The sequence below is a fragment of the Chionomys nivalis genome, chromosome 21 (assembly GCF_950005125.1).
Source record: "Chionomys nivalis chromosome 21, mChiNiv1.1, whole genome shotgun sequence".
Classification (NCBI taxonomy): Eukaryota; Metazoa; Chordata; class Mammalia; order Rodentia; family Cricetidae; genus Chionomys; species Chionomys nivalis.
Genome location: NC_080106.1, coordinates 9,079,960 through 9,101,112, shown reverse-complemented (window position 1 = coordinate 9,101,112; position 21,153 = coordinate 9,079,960). Strand labels below are relative to the sequence as shown.

The following is a 21,153-nucleotide window of genomic DNA, read 5'->3' as shown; positions in this document are numbered from 1 at the left end:
GCCTTAGGACGCAATGCAAATTAGAAGGCGGGCATGAAGTCCAGATGGCGGTGGCAGTAGCTGCCATCCCCCAGAGGATGTGCTGTCTCCAGAGAAGGCTGCGCTGCAGATCCTGCCTGGCTCTCCAGACAACAGCACCTGCTATCTCACTCTTCTCTGCTGCTCTCCAGCTGAAGAAAGCTGAAGCCCAGGGGTCCCTCTTGCTGTCTCTTCACCTGCTCTCCTAAGTTGGATGAAGTTACTCTCACCTTCTCAGCACTTCCTGCTGCTCTCTCCCACCTGTCCCTTGGGAACTGCTCACAGTTGGACTTGCTACTAAACACGCTACTCTTGAGGCTCTAGCTCGTGCACAGCGTTTACATAGGGTGGACACGCCGGGTCTTTCTGCGAAATGTGAGCTCCTTGTGCCTGTCTTTCCACAGCTTGTAATGTTTTCCTCATTTCTGTCTCTCAAAGAACCAGCCACACAGCCAGCTCCTCTGGAAACAGATCAGCCTGCTGGGGTCCCTGCCTCCGTGTCAGATGTCCCAAAGGCCGCGGAGACTGGGAGACTGGAACAGCTCCGGCCCCAGGAGCTCTTGAGAGTCCAGGAGCCAGCTCCTAGCAGCGGTGAGAAGGCCAGGCTGAGTGAGGCCCCTGGGGGCAAGAAGAGCCTGAGCATGCTTCATTATCTCCGGGGCGCTGCGCCCAAGGACATTCCTGTGCCGTTGTCCCACAGCATCAACGGGAAGAGCAAGCCTTGGGAGCCCTTCATGGCAGAAGAGTTTGCACACCAGTTCCACGAGTCTGTACTGCAGTCCACACAGAAGGCGCTGCAGAAGCATAAAGGTAACAGGCCACACATCTCCTGTTGCCTGTTCGTGCTGGGTGCCACAGGCCATTTTCATACCAACAGTACCTCCCAAACCTCAATGCCTGTGAAGCACTTAGAGGTCTCACTGGGCACGGGGGTGGGGGAGGGTAGCCTCGATCTCTTTCAGGCTTGTAGCAGGACCTAATGTACCTGCTCAAGACCCACACACCTTAGTTAGCAAATGACAGTGTCCTCTGTGTGTCAGCAGGGGCCTTCCCAGCACCCTGGGAACTCTGGAGGTCTCGCTCTGGTTCTTTGCCAAGGTACTGTGTGCCTACCCCCAGGGCCCAGTGATTGTAGGACAGTAGTTTCCTTGCCCGTTCCCCCCAGGTGAAGTGAGTGTTTGCAAATCCAGCAGGGAGAACTGAGTCACCACGCCCAGTCCTTTTAAGGGTTCCACACCAAGCTAAGAAGCTTGCACTGAGCTCAGTGTTCCTCACTGAGCTGACTCTGCTGCTGGGCCCAGGGAGCAAAGGCAAGAGCTCAGGTGGCTGACTGGAGGCAGAGACAGCATTCCTGAAGCTTGCTAGCCAGCCAGATTAAACAAGACAGGAGAGCAAGAGAGGCAGAAAACCAGTGTGGACCTCTGGCCCCATGTCACCTCACCTGTGAGGGAAAGGCCCCCAGGAGAGATGTGCTAACTGGGTCTTTGTGGTTTTATTGGGGACATGTGCTTTGGCCAGAGGCAGCAGATTGCTCCCTGCTCTTTATGACGGATGGGCTCTCTGAAGTGGCATCTAAGGGGTGAGGCCACCAGCAGGGCTGAGCCACCTCCTGTTGGAGGAAGAATCCCTGATCCTCGGGAACACTTCTGCCCTCTCGAAGGAGGCTGTGCTCACAAACTTACAGATCAGAGCTCTGACATGTGCTTGTCTCCATGGGTGACTTTCAGGGAGCTCAGCTGTGCTGTCTGCAGAGCAGAACCACAAGGTCGACACGGCAGTCCACTACAACATTCCTGAGCTGCAGTCCTCAAGCCGGGTCCCCTTGCCCCAGCACAATGGACAGCAGGAGCCCCCAGCTGGGAGGAAGGGCCCCCCTATGCAGGAGGTGGACCAGGACTCTGAGGATGACATTGAAGATGACAGTGACGAGGAAGCGGAGGAAGCCCCCAGGCGCCAGTGGCAAGGGATTGAGGCAATCTTTGAAGCTTACCAGGAACACATAGAAGGTAGGGATTTGTGGGGAGGGGTGATCAGCAAGTCTGGTCCACACTGGAGCCTTGCTAGTCAGGGGCTGCTTGAGTCGTTGTGCGGAGACATTGGTTTTCCTGCAGGGCAAGCATAAGGTATAGCCCTAGCCCTGAGGCCCTGCTCAAGGGGGGGTGGCAGAATGCTGCCAACTTGTACACATAGCTAAGCTCTGGCCAGTCCTGATTACCATGCTTGTGAGCCCGAGCTCACAGTGAAGGAGCTTGGACACTTTGCAGCTCACTTTACTCTGAAGTTCCTAGATGCTTTTCCTGAAAGCAGCCTGAAACACACCCCTCAGCACACCCATACTGCTCTCATTTGTACCCTGCTCCCCAGTGTCCAGAGACTACTCTGGTGCACTGCCTTTGGCCGAAGCTACTTGCCAGTTCTGTATCTTAGGCTTTTTTATTTGGCACATGACCAAGCTGTAAACATTGCATATGCTTGCTACTGCACCCCCTTGAAAGGTATTTTTGGAACAAATACTGACACACAGGTAGCCGGAGCCCCTTCCCAAGCAGCCGCCTTTCCCCCGCCCTCATTTTGGGATTATGGGGCTCACTGTGCACTGCTCCAGTACCTGTTTCCTGCTCTAAGGCATGTAGAAACAGGGCTCAGCAGCATCGCAAATGGTTTGGGGTAGAGGGAAATGTGGGGTCTACAGGGCTTTTGAAGGCTCTTGGGATACTTCCCTGTGTCTGGCAGAAGCTCCCTTATGGCACCACCCTGGCTGTCCTTAGCAGCTGTATGAATCTTGGGATCTTGTTAACTGACTCCCTGACAATAACTGTGCAAGGGTTTCCCTCTCTCCACTTGGGATCAGAGCACTAGCCCTCCAACTCAACAGTTCAGTCCCATGACGACACAAGCCTAACTCTGGGGCTTGAGCTTTTTGCCACATGGTTGTGTGCTAACCTCGGTAACAGGTGGGGTCCTCGTTTTCCATTGTCATTGTGCCACCTGGGACCTGGGCGGTGGGGCTCTTGTCCTGCTTGTGAAACTTGAGACAATCTCAGCTTTTCCTCTGCCAGGCTTAGTTTCCCTTCTTGAGATGACTTTTCTCTACTTTGGTTGCTCCACCATTAATGACAGTTTGTTATCAGGATCATTTTAGCTTTGGAGAGGTTCACACGCTGGCCCTTTTTCTAATAGCCTCAGCTCTCACCACCATCACCAGCAACTTGGTGTAAAGTCCATCTGAAAGCTGATAGTTTAGTTTCCCCGGACTCTAACCTTGCCTTCTGACTCCAGGTTTTCCCCACCGCACTGGGGTGGCTGTTTTGACTCGTTAGTTGGTACAGCTGAAGACACAGAGCCTCATACAGAGCTGATGGATGCATCACCTTCTCTTGTCTTTTCAGAGCAAAACCTGGAGCGGCAGGTGTTGCAGACACAGTGCCGGCGGCTGGAGGCCCAAAACTACAGCCTCAGCCTGACTGCCGAGCAGCTCTCACACAGCATGGCGGTGAGTCAGGCATGGGCTCTTTACAGGCACCCCCAGAGAGAAGTCTGCTCTCAAGAAATCAAAGCTAATGCCAGACATGGCAGCACATGCTTTAATCCCAGGAGGCAGGCAGATCTGTGACTGTGAGGCCAGCCTGGGCCACACAGTGAGATTCTATTTTAGAAATACAGAATAAAAAGATCTGCGGGGCGGTGGTGGTGCACGCCTTTAATCCCAGCACTTGGGATGCAGAGGCAGGTGGGTCTAGCTGAGTCGAAGGCTGCCTGGTCTATAAAGTGATTTCTAGGACAGCCAAGGCTACACACACACAAAGCTCTTGTGGCAGTGAAGTGTCTCCCACCCTCACCCAGAGGGACATGCACAAGGCTGGTCAGACCTGGCCGGCATCCAGAGTTTGAGCCATGTCAGCAGTACACGCTGGTTCTTTAGGAGCACATGTTGCTGGAAGAATATTCTAGCAATCCCCAGAGGTCACTCACTCACTCTGGTGTATGTACCAATGGTGTTCTCACGTACATCTTTCTCCTCAGGAGCTTCGGAGTCAGAAACAGAAGATGGTTTCGGAGCGGGAGCGGCTCCAGGCGGAGCTGGACCACTTACGGAAGTGCCTTGCCTTGCCCACCATGCACTGGCCTAGGGGCTACTTTAAGGGATATCCGAGGTGACGATTTCCCTTGCACTAGGCTGAACCTATAGCATAGAAATATTATCTATTTTATTACCTTGAATATTTAATATTTTTCACTGGGAGGTTTGAAGCTTACAAATTGAGAACGTGCCATGCATGAAGCGAAGAATTCCAGGCTCCAGCGAGGACGTCACCTTGACTGCAGTGTGATCGAGTCACCCTATCTCAGCTAAGACTCAGTTTCTCTTTCTGATGGCGGTTTTATTCCTTCTCCCCTCACATTCTTTGTATCCAGTACTGATGCCCGCCGTGCATGTGGCTGAGGGAGAGCCAGTTGGTTATTTCTGGTGTTGCTGTGCCAAGAGCCCAGCTTGCTCTTGCTACGGCCCTGGGAGTGTTAACCCCCTTCCTCCCAGGAGGAAGGCTAACTTGCGCTGAGAAGGCTGGGTGTGTACAAGCAAAGGGCTCACGATCAGTCACCTTCCTGCGCCATCGTCAAAGCCACAGGTCCCAGGAGCATGCAAGCCAGTCAAGGCTTCTCCCTGGAACAGCTCTTAGGAAAAGAGGCAAACCCACACCCGAAGGTACCTTGTTTTCCTTGGGGAAGACGGGTGGAGCTATCCACTGATAGCCCACCAACTGGATTGCTACCGCTGTGTGTGGCGTTTTCATACAAACATATGTTTTGAGAGAAAAGTCAAAGGTGCTTCAGCCTTGTACTGTGTATATATTAAAAAAACAAAGTTTTGTATGTTTTTATTACTTTAATTATTGTTATAAAAAGCCTGCCATTTTTAATATGTGGTTTGGGGAATTTTGTTTGTTTTTCCTGTTTGGGGATTTCCTTTGTTTTTCTCGTTTTTGTTTTTTCTGGTTAAAAAAAACAACCTGCTTCTAGTGTTTGTGCTGCTGCTGGTCAGGACATTAAAATGCTGAAGTTCCTTTTAGAAAATAGAAGAGCTCACCTGTGTCATCCCACACGGCAGGGCTGAGGGGCACCTGGGGCTGGGCTAGTCATGTTCAGAGCATGAGTGACCCACATGCAGCAGGAGCTTGAGGCAGAGCTGTGAGAGCTGAGCTGTGACAGCACAGCCATGGCAGAGAGCTCGGTACCAGGGATCTCCCAGCTTCAACTAAAGAGAACCTCTTCCACTCCATGGAGGATGGGGAGGGGAGGCTGAGCCTACCTTTGGCCACCAGGCTTAATGGTTGTACAAAGCAGCTTGCCGGCAGCCCCTGCCCGCCCGCCCCCTGCAGTTTGCTGTCTCCCTGCCAAGAATCTTCTAGTTAGTAGCAAACCCAGAGAAGAAAGTGCCACCAGTATTGTCAGCCGTCAACAAGTGCGGCTTGGCACAGGAGCAGCAGGTGAGGGGTGCTGAGGTCTCTGTCCTACAGCCAACTAAAGATGGGCTCAGGTGAGCAGAGGCTGCATGCCCTGGGACAAAGTTACTGAGCCCCTAACTAGATGCTGCTTGCGCTCACCTTAGTGTTCCTGTCCCAGTCCAAACTCCACACTGATGACCGAAAGCTTTTGCTAATCTGCTTGGTAATGGCTTTGGGAAAAGTAGACCCCATAACTTAAGGCGCACATACAGCCCCTTCTCCTCTTTATCTCACAGGAATTCCCCTGAATGAGTGTGTGACCCAATGCAAGAGATAACCTCCCAGGTGGGCCTGGGGCACAAGCTGAGCCACTGACCTGGCAATGCCTATGTCCCTTCCAAACGCCCTGGCCTGCCTGTGGAGCCCTGAATATTCCCATGCTCACAAGTAAAGTGACAATCAGAACCAGGTACAAGCCAGTAAGGTGGCAGGCAAGTATGCCACTCATACCACACACACGTGGTTCTCTCATCCCACATAGTCTGAGACACTGATGAAGGTAAAAACACAGCACACCCGTCCAGGTACCACACATAGTCCCCGGCAGCCTCTCCCAATCTTTCCTCATAACAGATCTGCTCTAGGATGGATGGACTAGAAAATTACGACGTACCTGGGAATCCTAGTCCTTGACCGTGTCTTCCCACGTCACCTCCAAGGGATAGCTGCCATCTCTCCTGGCTGAGAATTCACCAAGCTTGTGATGAACCAGTCCAGTGTTAGATCCCATGGCTCCATGTTTCATCAGATCAGAATTGTTCCACATCATCAAAGCCAAACTGGTAAGGCCTGCCATCATCCCAGATGAGGAAGCTAGGACTGTCAACACTTGGTGGCTAGGTACCCAGAAGAGCACTGCCCTACGAGTGGGGAATTGCAGCCATGCTCACAGCACTGCCAAATCTCAGTTAAACTGAACTGCAAACTAGATGCCTCCCACCCCTGCCCCCACGTCCAGAACCCAGCATGGAGATGGCCCGCACAGCAGGCTCAGCACCTCTGAGGTGTGCGCTAGCCACTTAGCAGCCGTCTGTGCTCTTTCAAGTACTCAAGCTTTGACTTCACTACTTGCCGTAGCCTGTCCCCACTGTCTGATCCAGTGCTTAACTTCAACCCTAGAGGCTGCCTTGACCCGAGGAGGCATCTCACTGGTTTTGTACTTGTGTGTGCCCTACGCCTCGCTGCTGGGGCAGTGGACCCAGGCAAGAAGGAGGACAGGTGCCTCGGTCACTCTGGGGGCAGTTTAGATGCTGTGAAATTAAACCCGTTCTAAGTGTACTTGTTTGAATTAACTGTATTGTAATATTATTTGTTGAATGTAGTAATTAGGTATTTATGAATATATTGCTGTAATTTCTGACAACATCCCAAAAATAAAATCTTCCTAAATCATGTTAAGAGGAAAACCTTTTTATATTAGCGCCACCACCCAGCCCTCCCCCCAGTTCTCAACTACACAGCTTTCACAGGTCAAACTTGAAGACACTGAACTTAACTGAACACTTGCTGTGCTGACACGCGCAGGAGTCCGTGCTCATTCGAGAAGTCCTGGGCCGCAGACTTGTTTTCTTCCCACGAGGGGGAAGCTGGTGGCTTCTACAGCGATGGAAGCTGAGCTTGCGGCGAGGCTGAGTTCCTCCACCTGTGTCCACACCCATCTCTCCACCACCACACGCGTCCAGAGCTGAGTGCCTCTTCAGTCAAGCTAGAAGTCCTAAGACTGTGTGCTCTCGGAGGGCTGGAGGTTTGTGCGGAGTTTGTACATGTGATTAAGTGCCTGGGTGAGGAAGGCCCCACTGCTGTTGATTTCCATCAGGGTCAGGTTATCCAGCTGAAACAAAAAGCCAGTGAGCAGAGGAAGTTTGGACTTCAGAAAACTAACCTCACTGAGCGGACACATGTAAGCCAATGAGTTGTGTGCTCCTGGGTGTGAGGGTGAAGCCCAGAAGACTGTGTGCACCAGGCCGGCTCTCCAACAGCCGTATCCCGAGTCCCCATGAGTTATTATTCAAAGCAGCTTCAAATCCCTGTTTACATGGCTGAGCAGGGAGAATGCCCTGACAACTCCCTGGAAGCATTCACACTGGCTGGCAGTGCCCACTGGCATTGGGCGGGGACAGGAGAGCCATGCCTACCTTAGCGTGTGCCTCCTGCTGTCGCACAAAGCTGTCAGCAGACACCCGGAGCTTGGCCATGCGTGTGTCCCACAGATCTTTGATCAGTGTCCGGATGGTGTCTGCCTTGGGAATGTTGTCAGAAGCACTGAGGATACATAAACAAACAGCACTGAAGATACATAGACACACAGCACTGAAGATACATAGACACACAGCACTGAAGATACAGACACAGCAATGAAGATACATAGACACACAGCACTGAAGATACAGACACACAGCACTGAGGATAAACACACAGCACTGAAGATACAGACACACAGCTCTGAAGATACATAGACACAGCACTGAGGATACATAGACACAGCACTGAAGATACATAGACACACAGCACTGAAGATACATAGACACAGCACTGAAGATACATAGACACACAGCTCTGAAGATACATAGACACACAGCTCTGAGGATAAACACACAGCACTGAAGATACATAGACACACAGACAAAACAGATAGGAGCACTTGGTGAGCTTGCCCAACACAGGCACAATGGCTGCTTTAAAACCAAAGCTTGCGGCCCCAAACAGCTCAGCAGTTAGTGTTTGCTGCTCTTCCCGAGGATTCCAGTTCTGTTGCTGGCATCCATCAGGCAGCTCACAACTGCTTATAAACCATAGGCCACAAACACCTGTGGCAGACAGCCACACGTGTAGATAAACAAAGCTTGAGCCAGGTATGGTAGCACATGGCTGTAACCCTAGCCCCAGCACTCAGAGAAGGCTGAGGCAGGAGAACCAGAAGTTGAAGGCTCGTATATACAGCTAGAGACTGTTTCAAGGAGAGAAGGAAAAAAAAAAAAAGCCTTGCATGGACCTGGGAGAGTATTGGGCTCTGTTCTTTCCTCGAGGGTTGGGATGTTGGCAGATAAGCTTGGTACCCAGTGTTTCCATTCATTCTCACTGTCCATGCCCAGTGGCTATACACAATGACAGATCTGACAAAGCAAAATGCTGAGAGCCAGAAGTGGTGACTACTCCCAGCACTTGGGAGGCTGAGACAGGAGAATACCTGGTCACGGAGTAGAGTGTGCGACTCCAAAGCAACAACACAGGCTACAGATGGCTCAGTAATCAGCACACACTGCTCTTGAAGAGTATACAGTTTGGTTCCTAGCATCCATGCCGGATGGGTCAAAACGACCTCTAACCCCAGCTCCAAGGGATCCCACACCTCTGACCTGAGGACACTGACCTGCACTCACATGCACATACCGACACGTGGACACATAAAGATAAATCTTCAAAATAACACATTGGAGGTGCTAGAGAAGGCTAGCAGTTAAGAGCACTTGGTGCTCCTGCAAAGGGCTCAATCAGTTCCCAGACACCTACGTGGGATGGCCTAGACTCCCTGTAATTCCAGCTCTGGAAGATCCAATACTCCCTTCTTATCTCCTTGCAGCTGCACTGACATGCACATGCCCCACACAGACATATACACACATGTACACACATGTAATTAAAGAAAAAAATAGAGCCAGGCGGTGGTGGCGCACGCCTTTAATCCCAGCACTTGGGGAGGCAGAGGCAGGTGGATCTCTGTGAGTTTGAGGCCAGTCTGGTCTGCAGGTGAGTTCCCGGAAACCCTGTCACAAAAAACAAACAAAAAAGAATAGTGGAAAATTGGGCCGGTGGAACACTTCCTTTAGGTAACAACATCCTGTGCTATGTAACTTTATCTCAAGCTGGCTCAGGTCAGCAGATCCCCTATTTTTACCAGTGACATAACCTTACTACCCAGCACCACAGGGGAAGAAAAGGGCAAGCTTTATGCTAAGCCCTTTAAGTGCTCACAAAAGGCTGAGACGGGACTGCCACTGTGGGGAGCACAGGTTACAAAAACCACAGAGCAGAGCAAAGTCTCAAAGTAGCAGGTGTCTGCAGAGTTTAAGGTCGCAGTTATTAACAACTTTCCTTTACGACATACTAGAAGCCAACCTTTGAAGAAAGAAGCTCACACAAGACAGGCAAGCGAACTCTTGTAGCCCATCACTAGGGGCTCTCCCCAGCCTGTCAACACAGGAGTAGCAGGTCTGTGGTATAGAATGATGAACATACACGTTCAGATCTTACACTCTGAACAGGACAAAAAACTCCAGATCCGCTGAGTGGTGATGGCACACACCCTTAATCCCGGCACACGGTGGGGGTGGGCACAGAGGCAGGCAGATCTCTGTGAGTTCGAGGCCAGCCTGGTTTGGTCTATAGAGCGAGTTCTAGGACTGGCTCCATAGCTACTGAGAAACTCCCTCAAAAAACCAAAACAAACAAAAAAAAAACCTCCAGATCCTTATCAACTACCAAAGTAAAACTGGTCCCCAGACCATCAAGATGGCTCAGCAGAAACCACAGAGAAACCCTGTCTCGAAAAACCAAAAAAAAAAAAAAAAGATGGCTCAGCAGATAAAGGTGTTAGTGGCTAAGCCTGGCAACCTGAGTTCAGACTCTGGAGCCAATTCCTGAAAGTTGTCCTCTGACCTCCATATGCACTGCATGCCATGCCGTATGCAGGTATCCACAAAATAAATGGTTTTTTTTTACATTTTTATTTATATTCATTCTTTTTTTTTTCCAGACAGGGTATTTCTGTGTAGCCCTGGCTGTCTAGGAACTCTGTACACCAGGCTAGCTTTGAACTCAGAAATCTACCTGCCTTTGCCTCTGAGTGCTGGCATTTAAGGTGTGTACCACCACCACCAAGCTGAAAAAATGTTAATTGGGTTTCTTAACTAAATAAATTACATAGTAAGGTTTTGGTTTTTGTTGTTGTTTTAAAAGACATGGTCTTCCTGTATAGCCCTGGGTGGCCTGGAATATCTAAAGTAGACCAAACTGGCATTCCGAGATTCATCTGTCTCTACCATCCACCCTGGGATTAAAAGTGTTCTACCATACCTGGACAACAATAAGGTTCTTGGCAGAGTAGAATACACAGAACGTCAAGAAACAGTTCTCTATACTGGTAGCACCAGCCTGGTTCCGAGCCATGCACCCAGATTTTCTCCTTTCCCAGAGTGCCACAATTTCTCTCACCTCCTCAGGTCTCCTCACTACCACGGAATCTATGGCTCCACGGCCCACCATGTACCCTCATCAGTCCGCGTACCTCCAGCACGCGGGGCCCCAGTACCTTACAGCTCCTTCTCCCCTGCCGCCCTCTCCCTGCTCCTCTGGGACAGTCTGCTGCTCTCCTCACGCTTGTGTTCCTTCAGTGCCTTCTCTGGCCCCACCAGGCCCTGCTATGCCCCAAGGACTCCCACAGACCCAGACTGTGACCAGTTCACAGGGTCACGTTGTTTCCCTACCCAAAGGGGAACTCAGGCCATGTGACCATGTTTAGAACAGTAAGTATATTGTTGTAGGAAGGAATGAGTGACCTACAGCCACTCATCCCTCTTGAGTTCACCTTTGGACATGCGGTGACACAGGTCCCTACTGCCCAGCCAATCTAAGAGGGTGGCACAGTTCTAGTCTTGGTGCCAGATCTGCTCTTGAACCTGCTGAAAGGTACAGTCCAGGTGGATGTTCATTACGTTAGGTTCAAGCACCCACCGCTTTCATTCAACAAACCTTCATGAAGCCCGTGTGGGGACAGTCCCTGCCTGTCTAGTACAGGCTGCATAATGGCACAGCCGGACAGCAGACTACAAAACTGCCCTGGAGCAAATGCCAGAACAGAGCGCTGCAGACACAGTGCTAGGCCAGGAGCTAGGGCAGTAGGACCACTAAAGCCCAGAGTTGAGAACCAATGTAAGCAACATAGCAATACCCCATATCAGACAGACAAACCTGTTCTGCCGAAGATCCAGTGGGAGCATAAACCTACAAACACACAGCTGTGAGAGGGGCGACAACGCCTGCCAGTTGTGACCACTGTGAGCACTGACCTGAGACAAGCTAGAAGCTGCAGACAGGCAGCAGCAAGCAGAAGACAGACAGCTGGGGCAGATGTGGATACACAAACCCAGAGCTTGCAGGGCACATCTCTATAGCTTAAGACCAAGGCCCACATGAGGCCCTTGGCCACTCCTGTGACAGACGCAGACACCGACACAGGGAACCCGGATGCACACACTTCCGGGCAAAGCTGGACTAAACGAAGCATGTACACTGACAGGTCTGGACATACAAAATCCAAGGCGGGGAGAGAAGGAACAGGAGAGAACAGAGAGACAGCCTCATCACCCTGCATAGAGACACCTCTCCAGGTCACCTAGGTGAGAAACTGGGTGGCTGGGCCACCATGGGAATGGGTATGAAGAGAGGGCGAGAATCCGAGTACACAGAGGGCATGCACGGCCTCGTGCGCTGACTCACTGATTGAGCAGGAGCTTGGTGATCTCCATATAGTGCGGGCTGGGCACTGGGGTGAACGTCTCCTCCTTCCGCTCCTGATCTCGCATCTGCTCCAATTTCTCTGAAACGCAGAGGTCAATGTGCTTCACCAACACCACAACAAAGAGAAGACATGTGTTCTTTTGTTTCTCAAGACAGCATTTCTCTGTGTAGCCCTGGCTGTCCTGGCATTTGCTCTGTAGATGAGGCTGGCCTTGAACTCAGAAATCCATCTGCTTCTGCCTCCAGAGTTCTGGGATTAAGGGCATGCATCACTACTCCTGGCTGAAAAAAAGTTTGCTTTCTTTTATTTATTTATGTATATGTATGTCTGTATGTATGTATGCCTACAGGCCAGAAGAGAGCATCAGGTCCCATTACAGATGGTTGTGAGCCACCATGTGGGTGCTGGGAATTGAACTCAGGTCCTCTGGAAGAGCAGCTAATATTCTTAGTCACTGAGCCATCTCTCCAGTCCCAAGAAAACACTTTTTATTTTTTATTTTTATTTTTTTCAAGACAGGGTTTCCCTGTGCAACATCCCTAATTGTCCTGGAACTCGCTCTGTAGACCAGGCTGGTCTTGAACTCACAGAGATTCGCCTGCCTCTGCCTCCCGAGTACTGGGATTAAAGGCGTGCGCCACCACCGCCTGGTAGAAAAACACTTGTAATCTTACAATTTACCTAGGTGCTCGTACTGCCTACGTGGCCGATAAGCAACTACACTGCATACAGAGTCTGATGTCACCACTACCCCTGAACCTCCTGATCTATCTGCCCTCTACTCCTCTACTCGTGTCTGTAGCCAATGACCTGTGACCTCTCAGTACTGGAGTCCAGAGCTCCACAGGTGAGTCCTTGCCACACCCTAGGCTCACACTCCAGCCATCTTGTTCTGCCCAAGTGGAGACCCGAAACTCCTGGAGGACTCCCCCAACTCCTGCCTCTATGTCCCACTGTTCACATGAAGGACTTCCACCTGGACAGCTATCCAGCACCCCTAAAATGGTGGGCTCAGACTACAACATACCCTGGGACCCCTCACTGCCCTGTGTTCTGCCAACCTCAGAAAACAGTGATTCCATCTAAGCAGAGCTGAGCCTCAAGCTGCAGCCAGGCATGTCTTAGCACCAGCTCTTCCCTTCCGTCCTCGACACAGACATCAGCAAAGCCTGCTACTGCTCCCTTGAAAGCACCCAGGCCAGCTGCAAGCAGCCTCACCACACCGCCATGAAAGCAGTGATATGATTTTTCCTACACACCTCACGCATTCCAGGCAGGCAGTCCACTACTGAACTGGACCTGCTGCACGGGATTAGTTTTCCTTCTACCCTTGAGTCAGATAAACACATCTGTGCAGTGTCTTCACCACTCAGAATGGTGATGCCAACCCTCTGGCCAGGATGTGGGACAATGTGATCTCATCTACATTTCCCTAAAGTTGTAACACTCAGCAGGACTGGCTCGCTGCTTATCACTTCAGATCATCTATCTGTCCTGTGGCCCAAGTCCCCAACAGGTGGTATCTGTCTGCCTAAGAAAAACAAGCATGTGGCAGAGCAGACACCTGTAACCCAGCAACATGGGAGGTGGGGACCCATTCTCAACTACACAGCAAGGAGGGAGCAGCCTGGGCTACATGAGACCCTGTCCCAACAAGTCAAAGAGCAACACCTATCTACTGAAAGACTCGACAAGAAAATTCCAACAGTCTCATTCAAAATAGTAAAAAATGGGAATGCCCTGGAGACTGGCAAGATGGCTCAGTAGATAAAGGTGCCTGTCGCAAGCCTGATGAAGGTGGGCATGGAGGAAAGGCACAACTGACTCAACAAGTTGTCCTCTGCTCACAGGTGTGCCACGGCACACCTGCTGACACACAAACACGATGACTTAAAACTGGGAAACGGGCTGGAGAGACGGCTCAGCAATTAAGAGCACTTACTGCTTTTCCAGAGGACCTGGGTCTGAACCCCAGCACTCATGCAGCAGCTCTGAACCCCACTTCCGGGGGATCAGATAAACTCCTGTGGCCTCTAAAGACACTGTATGCATGTGGCACACATGACCCACACATATAAAATAAAAATGTATAAATGGCAAGTAACCCAAATGCCCACCCGCGACCAGGGGAGCAGATGCACAGAGTGCTCACACAATGAAGCAGCTAGGCAGGAGACAAGGTGCATGTGGCCATGGGGCCAACTGCAAACCACACACCCACAAGAGAAGTCAGAGAAGCATGGCACATGATGTCATTCTATGAACGTGAAGTCCCAGAGCAGACAGGCCTCCTGCACAGGCTACCCGCACCAGCACCATCTGATTGCCCCTCACCTGGACAGCAAAAGCATAGAACTCTGCCCACCTCTCTGACTTTGGGCCTGGGCCAGCTGAAACCAGTAATGGGTCTCTAACAGATTCACACACAGAGGGGCTAAAGTTGCCCCGAGGCACAGGAACTAGGGTCTCCAGTTTCAGGACTGAGTCATCCATTCCTTTACACGGGGAACAAGAGGCCCAAGTTCAAGCACAGCTCTCTACCTGGGAGCGACTGGCTTAAGCAGTCTGCCCGTGTTTGCTTTCCTTTGCCATGATGAACACCATGACCAAAAACAAACTGGGGATGAAAAGGTTTATTTGGCTCACTGATCAAAGTCCACCATGGAGGGAAGTCAGGGTAGGGACTCAACCAGGAACCACGAGGGAAAACTGTTCATTGGCTGGCTCAGTTTGCTTGCTTACACAGCCCAGGACTACCTGCCTAGGGGTGGCACGGCCCACCATGGACTGGGCCCTCCGGCATGCATCAAGACATTGCCCGACACACATGGCCACAGGCCAATCTAATGGAGCTGATGTCTCCATTGAGGGCGCTTGTTTCCAGGTGTGTCTGTCGAACTGACAACAAAACGGATCGTGACTAAGCTTTTTTCTAGGTCTTCTCAGGTGCCTCCAATAAAGCTCACGGGGGATTTTCAACACGTGATGCACAACCTCTCTCCCACCAAAAAAACAAGACCAAAAAAAGTCTGCAAAGGCTCATGAATGTCTTCTTTCATTTTTTTCTAACATCTTCAGAGACATCTTTAATCTATCATTATACTTCTAAATCAAACTGTACAAAGGGCTTTTAATAAAGAGTTGTGCAACCATCAATTTAATCTCAGATTATCAACCCCCCAAAAAGCCCCTAACTCCTGCATCACTTCCCCAGCCCCCATTACCTAAGCAGTTACTATTCCGTGCCTGTGGTTCTATTTCTGACTGCCTACAGAAACAGAATCATACGATCTGTAGACTGCTGTGCCTGGCTTTTTTATTCAACATCCTATTTTCCAGGTTCATCCACCTTGAAGCATGCATCAGAAGCCCATTCCTTTACATGGCCGAATAATAACCCATTATAGGGTGCCGGTCCTAATTTGCTTTGCTGTGCTATGATAAACACCGTTAATCAAGCTGGGGAGGAAAGGGTTTATTTGGCCGGGTGGCAGTCCATCACTGATGGAACTGAGGGCAGGAACTCAAGCAGGAATAGAAACAGGAGTCATGGAGGAAGGCTGCTTACTGGCTTTCCTGTCTTCTTATACAACTCAGCACCACCTGTGTAAGGGTGACCATACCAATAGTGGGCTGGCCCTGCCATGTCAGTCATTAACCAAGGAACACCCACAGTCCTGCTCACAGGCCGGTCAGATGGAGGTAATTTCTCCGTGGAGGTTCCATCTTCCCAGGTGACTTAAGTTTGTGTCGATTTGACAAAACTAACTGCACATTTTCACAGTCTTTGTAACAGAATTTCCTAGCATGCTGATACTCAATTAAAACAAAACTTGTCGGATCTCTGTGAGTTCCAAGCCATCCTGGTCTACAGAGTGAGTTCTAGGATATCAGGGCTACACATAGAAACTCTGTTTCAAAAAGCAAACAAACAAACAAAAACCTAAGAAAAATTTTAAATGCTTGTTTAAAGTTGAATCTCTGCTCCAGATTTAAACTAAAAGTTATTATCATTGTGTGCAGTCGAGCGCATAGGAAAGTCAGAGAACAACAGCAAGACTCGGGTCTCTCCTCCCACGGTGGATTTTGGGGATTGAATTCAGGTTCTCAGGCTTTACTGCAAGTGCCCTTACCCACTGAGCCATCTCGTCGGCCCCACATCTTTGATTTTAAGGCTAGGTAAATATCTAAAATCCAAATAGGAACTAGAAGTATCACAAACACTACACATCAACGAGCCACTGGAACGAGTCGGCTGTCCGGGAACCCGGGACGAGGAAGGAGGCAGATCCAGGTACAAGCCCGACCCACCTGGGGCCCCAGGGAAGCTCACCTACATCCATCCATTCTGGAGGTAGCAGACGGCACTTCTGTCTCTGTTTCAAGTTAATGGCCAGCCACAAGGGCACTTCCACGGGTAAGCCGGGGTTGAAGGGCCCCAGGTCCCCCTGCAAGGACAAGGCAGACCCCAGGTGGAAAGGAGCGGTGACCTGTGCATGACCCCGCGGCCGCAGCCCCGTCCCGCCCGCCTCACCCCGATTAGGTAGATTTTGTCCAGGCTGAAGTTCGGGATGATGGTCACCAGTTCCTTCTCGGCCAAAAACTCCACCTCGGCGGCGTCCATGGTGAAGAGATCACACTTCAGATCCGTTTCCGTCCCTCCGTGTCTCAGAGGTCCAGCCTGGGCCGCTGCTTTCCCGCCACGACGCGGGGACCCGCCCCCCCGACACGCCCACACTACCGGAAGACGGCCTGCGGCGACCTATAAAGACGTTGCGACCATCGCAGCCGCGACAAGAATCTGCAGCTGGTACGAGCCCGTGGATTGGTCGGTCAGAGCGCGGCTGCACTCAAGCCCTGCCGAGAACTATAACAGGGCCCCGCCCTTCTCTAGTTCACCCTTTCCTATCCGCAGGCTCCAGGCTTCCTTAATTCTGGTTCGGCGGAGTCGTGAGTTAGTTACTCCTCTGATGGCCCCGCGCCCGGGGCATCGCTACCCTCTCCCGGCCCCGCCTTTAGCCCCGTCCCCTCTTCTTCATTGGTCTTCAGTCCTGCCCCCGCCCTCCGGCTGCACACGACTCCTCCTCCTGCCCGTGCTCATGGCCCCACCCCTACTTCTTTAGTTGTGCAGGCCCCGCCTATTGCCCCGCCCCTGCCTCTCCTGCACCCGCCCCTTCCCCTACACACCAGCAGGAGGCGGTGCACCTACTGCAATCCGCTCCTTTGCAGCCCGCTGCTAGCTCAAGTCACTTGCCTGCCCCCACTCTAAAAGGGTAGAGGTTTGGAAACTGGAAGGGATATGGCTGGGCAGAAAGGAATATAAGGCAGGAGGAGACAGGAGCTCAAAGGTAGTCTGAGGATGCAGTCAGAGATGCAGTCTGAGGATTCAGTCAGGGCACGTGGTCTGAGGATTTGTAGGGAAGGATTTTCCCCTTTGGTCTGAGCACTGGTAGAGGTAAGAACTCTCTAGTGGCTGCCTCTCTGCTTCTCTGACCCTTCAGCTTTCACCTCCTAATATCTGACTCTGAATTTTTATGATTAAGACCAATTAGATCCCCTGAACACAGGTGCCAATGGTGTGGCGTGGGCAGTATATGGGGCAACTGGCAGTGGGACCAAGACTTAACTCTAATGCATGAGGTTACTTTGCTGAGCCCATTCTCCACATAGAGATTCCTTGCTCAGCCTAGGCATGGGCGGGGGAAGGGGTTGTCTTTAGTCCTGCCTCAGTGAGGGAGATGAGACAGTCCATACTTGATTTCCCAAGGGAGGCCTTAACCTCTTTGAAGAGCAGATGGGAGGTAGGGGGAAGGGGGAGAGCAGAAGGAGAAAAAAGGAAGGGGAATTGGGATTGATATGTAAAAAAATTAATTATTTAATTAAAAAAAACAATTAGGATGTGTGTTATGGAAATCCCCACCATTAGGCTCAGGGGTGAGTTGTAATCTGTTTCAGATTTCGGCATTTCAGAGGTGGAAGCAGAAAGGTCTCCAGCGGGGGCCACCCTGAGCCATACAGCGTTTACCATCTCAAAACTAAAGAAACCCAAGGGTGGGTACGTACCTTTGTGACAGAGCAGTTACCTCCCGTGTGCAAGGTCCTGCTGTAGTGGTTTGAATGAAAATGACTCCCACGGCTCACAGATGTGACGACTTGGTCCCCTGTTGGTGGAGCTGTTTGGGAAGGATTAGGAGGTGTGGTCTAGGGTGATGATTATGGAAATCCACAGCCGCAGATGTAAGAAGCCCGTCAAACCAAATTATTCAATCCAGGCTTAATGAACAGAAAACAAAGCAACTCCTGGGAGACCCTCAGGAGGGCAGGAGAGATATCACGTGGCAAATACGGCTACCGGGTCTTAAGGAGCCCATAGGCATGGTCTTGAGCAGCCCCAGGGAGGGGTTGACAGGGGCAGAGTTTGCAGATGGCAGCTCCAGGGGCGGGGCCACCGTTTTGCACACTGAGGGTGGGGTTTGGAATGGGAGGAGAGAGACCTGAGCATGGAATGGGGTTCCAAGCTGGAGATCCCGAACAGGTGGGCTTTAAGGTTTCAAAAGCCCACATCATCAATCCCAGTGCGCTCTCTTGTCCTGTGCTTGCGGATAAGGATGGAAGCTCCCAGCTACTACTCCAGCACCATGCCTGGTTATTTGCCGACACGCTCTTCTCCGAGATGGTGACAGACTCTAACCTTCAGGAAGTGTGAACCCCAAATTGAATACTTACTTTTATAATTTGACTTGTTCATGGTGTCTTATCTCAGCAATAGAAAAATGGGATATCTGGGTTCCATCCCAGCAAAACCCATACATCCACACAGCATAAGGGATGTACAGTCTGGGTTTCTGTAGCCAGGCAGAAAATTTGCTGCATCTCAACTATGGCCCCTGACTGGGCTGTATCCTGCTCCCTGCAGGGACCCTGAAAAGCTGTAATAAAGCCCTGATCAAGCTCTGCCCACCCCCCCCACCCATGGCTTGGAAGCCTGTCTGCCGCTTAGCTGTGTTGGACGTTGTCCCTTGCAAACCCTCTGTCCCCTCCACGAAGCTATGAATTCATACAACTATTCTCAAAAGAAGCGAAGGTCACTGGACGCCGAGTGACTACTCTGAGCCTCAGTTTCCCCATCGTCTTTCGAGGCTAGAAGAAGCTCGGGGTGCATTCAGAGTGGGAGAAGCCATCAGCCACCTAGACCATGCCAAAACAGAAGCTGCCTCCCGCTCCTGTGGAGCATGTGCCAGCTTGTCTGGGTTTTGATTGACAGGGGAGTGTTTTCTTGACTGGCAAATATTTGTGTTCCCAAGTTGGCTGTGCTTCACTTTCTGGTTTGCACAGTTTCTAAAAGAGCAAAGGCAAAGAAAGTAATGTGGAGAATGGGGCTGGGAGACAGACAGCAGGGACTAGGGGAGCAGACAGTGGGGCTGGGGGAGCACACAGTGGGGCTAGGGGAACACACAGTGGGAATAGGGGAGCACACAGTGGGGATAGAGGAGCACACATTGGGGCTGGGGGACAGACAGGAGGGCTGGTAGGAGAGCAGACAGATCTGGTGGTGTCTTTTCCTGTAAGATAGGGCGGTGCTACTGAGCAGCCCCTGGGCTTTTGGTGGGGCATGGATGAGACTGTGCACACTCTGTGCACCCCACAGTGGTGGTACCAGGAGCTTGTTTGTCTCTCTACGGCAGTGAGTTTCCTAACACCCAAAATGCAGGTGTGACCAACTCCCTGGCAGTAGATACGCAGGAGAAGAAAGGGTGGCTAACCCATGCCAAGAGTAATACTCACCAGGGCACAGATAAGCCCCCAAACATGATGTTGGTTGAATACATGCCTGCAATTCCAGCACACCAGAACCTGAGGTGGGAGGACTGAGCTGAAAGCCATTCTGGGCTACATAGTAAGTTCCAGACCAGCCCAAGTTATATAGCAATACTGTAAAAACAAAAACACAAAACAATAAGCCTGACATAGTGATGCACGTCTTTGGTAACCCCAGCACTGGAGAGGCACAGGCAAGCAGATCTCTGTAAGTTCCAGGCCAGCCCCATCTACCCAGAAAGTTCCAGGCCAGCCAGGGATACATCATGTGATTCTGCGAAAACAATCAAATGGGTGCTGGAGAGATGGCCCAGCAGTTAAGAGCACTGGCTGCTCTTCCAAAGGTCCTGAGTTCAACTTTCTGCAACCACAGAGTGGCTCACAAACATCTGTAATGAGATCTGGCGCCCTCTTCTGGCCTTCAGGTGTACATGTACGCAGAACGCTGTATACATAGTAAATAAATAAACCTTAAAAAAAAAAATTCAAACAAGCACCAAAATCGGGCTGGAGAGACGGCTCAGCAGTTAGGAGCGCTTGATTTTGTAGATGACCCTGGCTTGACTCCCAGCTCTCACATGGCTCACAACTGTCTGTAACTCCAGTTCCAGGGAACACAATGCCCTCTTCTGACCTCTGCGGGAACCAGGCTGGCAAGTGGTGCAGGCAAAATACCCATGAAAAATACAAATTAATTTTTAAAAAAAAGGTAAATGAACAAACAAAACCCCGCTATGATGCCTCCGTGACGTCTCCACTGATAAAGCGTTTGCCATACAATCATGAGGACCAGGAAGCCAGCCACGTGTGGTGGCATACACCTTTAACCCAAGCACTTGGGAAGCAGAGGCAGGCAGATTCCTGTGAGTTCAAGGCCAGCCAGGGCTACACAGTAAGACACTCCCTCAAAACAACAAGGAAAGCCAGATACGGTGGCACACACTGGAAATCACACCTCTGGGAAGGCAGAGGCAGATAGACCCCTGTTTCTCATGAGACTGGCATCCTGTATGACTTGAGGCCAATAAGAGATCCGCTCCCAAAAGCAAACCAGGCAGACAGCATTTGAGGAGTGATACCTGAGGTTGTTCTTTGGTCTCTACATGTGTGCAAACATTTACATGCAACTGCACACATACAAACACATGTACACACAAAAATAAACAAGGGCTGAAGAGATGGCTCAGTGGTTAAGAGCACTGACTGTTCTTCCAGAAGACCTGAGTTCAATTCCCAGCAACCACATGGTGGCTCACAACCATCTGTAATGAGATCTGGCGCCCTTCTCCGGCCTGC

At 51.0% G+C, this 21,153-nt stretch overlaps 2 protein-coding genes across 9 annotated transcripts in view; one reads left to right on the top strand and one right to left on the bottom strand.

Annotated features, from left to right (window-relative positions):
• Nucleotides 1-6,901, top strand: part of Gse1 (Gse1 coiled-coil protein) — a 343,505-nt gene extending 336,604 nt beyond the window's left edge. For all 8 annotated transcript variants that reach the window (XM_057754212.1, XM_057754210.1, XM_057754209.1 and 5 more), the window contains 4 exons: nt 457-828; nt 1,746-2,024; nt 3,408-3,511; nt 4,042-6,901. In XM_057754212.1, coding sequence (XP_057610195.1) covers nt 457-828; nt 1,746-2,024; nt 3,408-3,511; nt 4,042-4,176 — 890 coding nt within the window. In that variant the 3' untranslated portion in view covers nt 4,177-6,901. The remainder of the gene's footprint in view (nt 1-456; nt 829-1,745; nt 2,025-3,407; nt 3,512-4,041) is intronic.
• Nucleotides 6,902-6,965: 64 nt separating this feature from the next.
• On the bottom strand, nt 6,966-16,793 carry Gins2 (GINS complex subunit 2). The gene is made up of 5 exons (XM_057754152.1): nt 16,574-16,793; nt 16,373-16,487; nt 12,018-12,117; nt 7,658-7,784; nt 6,966-7,353 (listed from the first exon to the last, which is right to left on the bottom strand). The coding sequence occupies exons 1-5, from the start codon at nt 16,661-16,663 to the stop codon at nt 7,237-7,239; spliced, it is 549 nt and encodes a 182-aa protein (XP_057610135.1). The 5' UTR covers nt 16,664-16,793; the 3' UTR covers nt 6,966-7,236.
• Nucleotides 16,794-21,153: the final 4,360 nt, after the last annotated feature.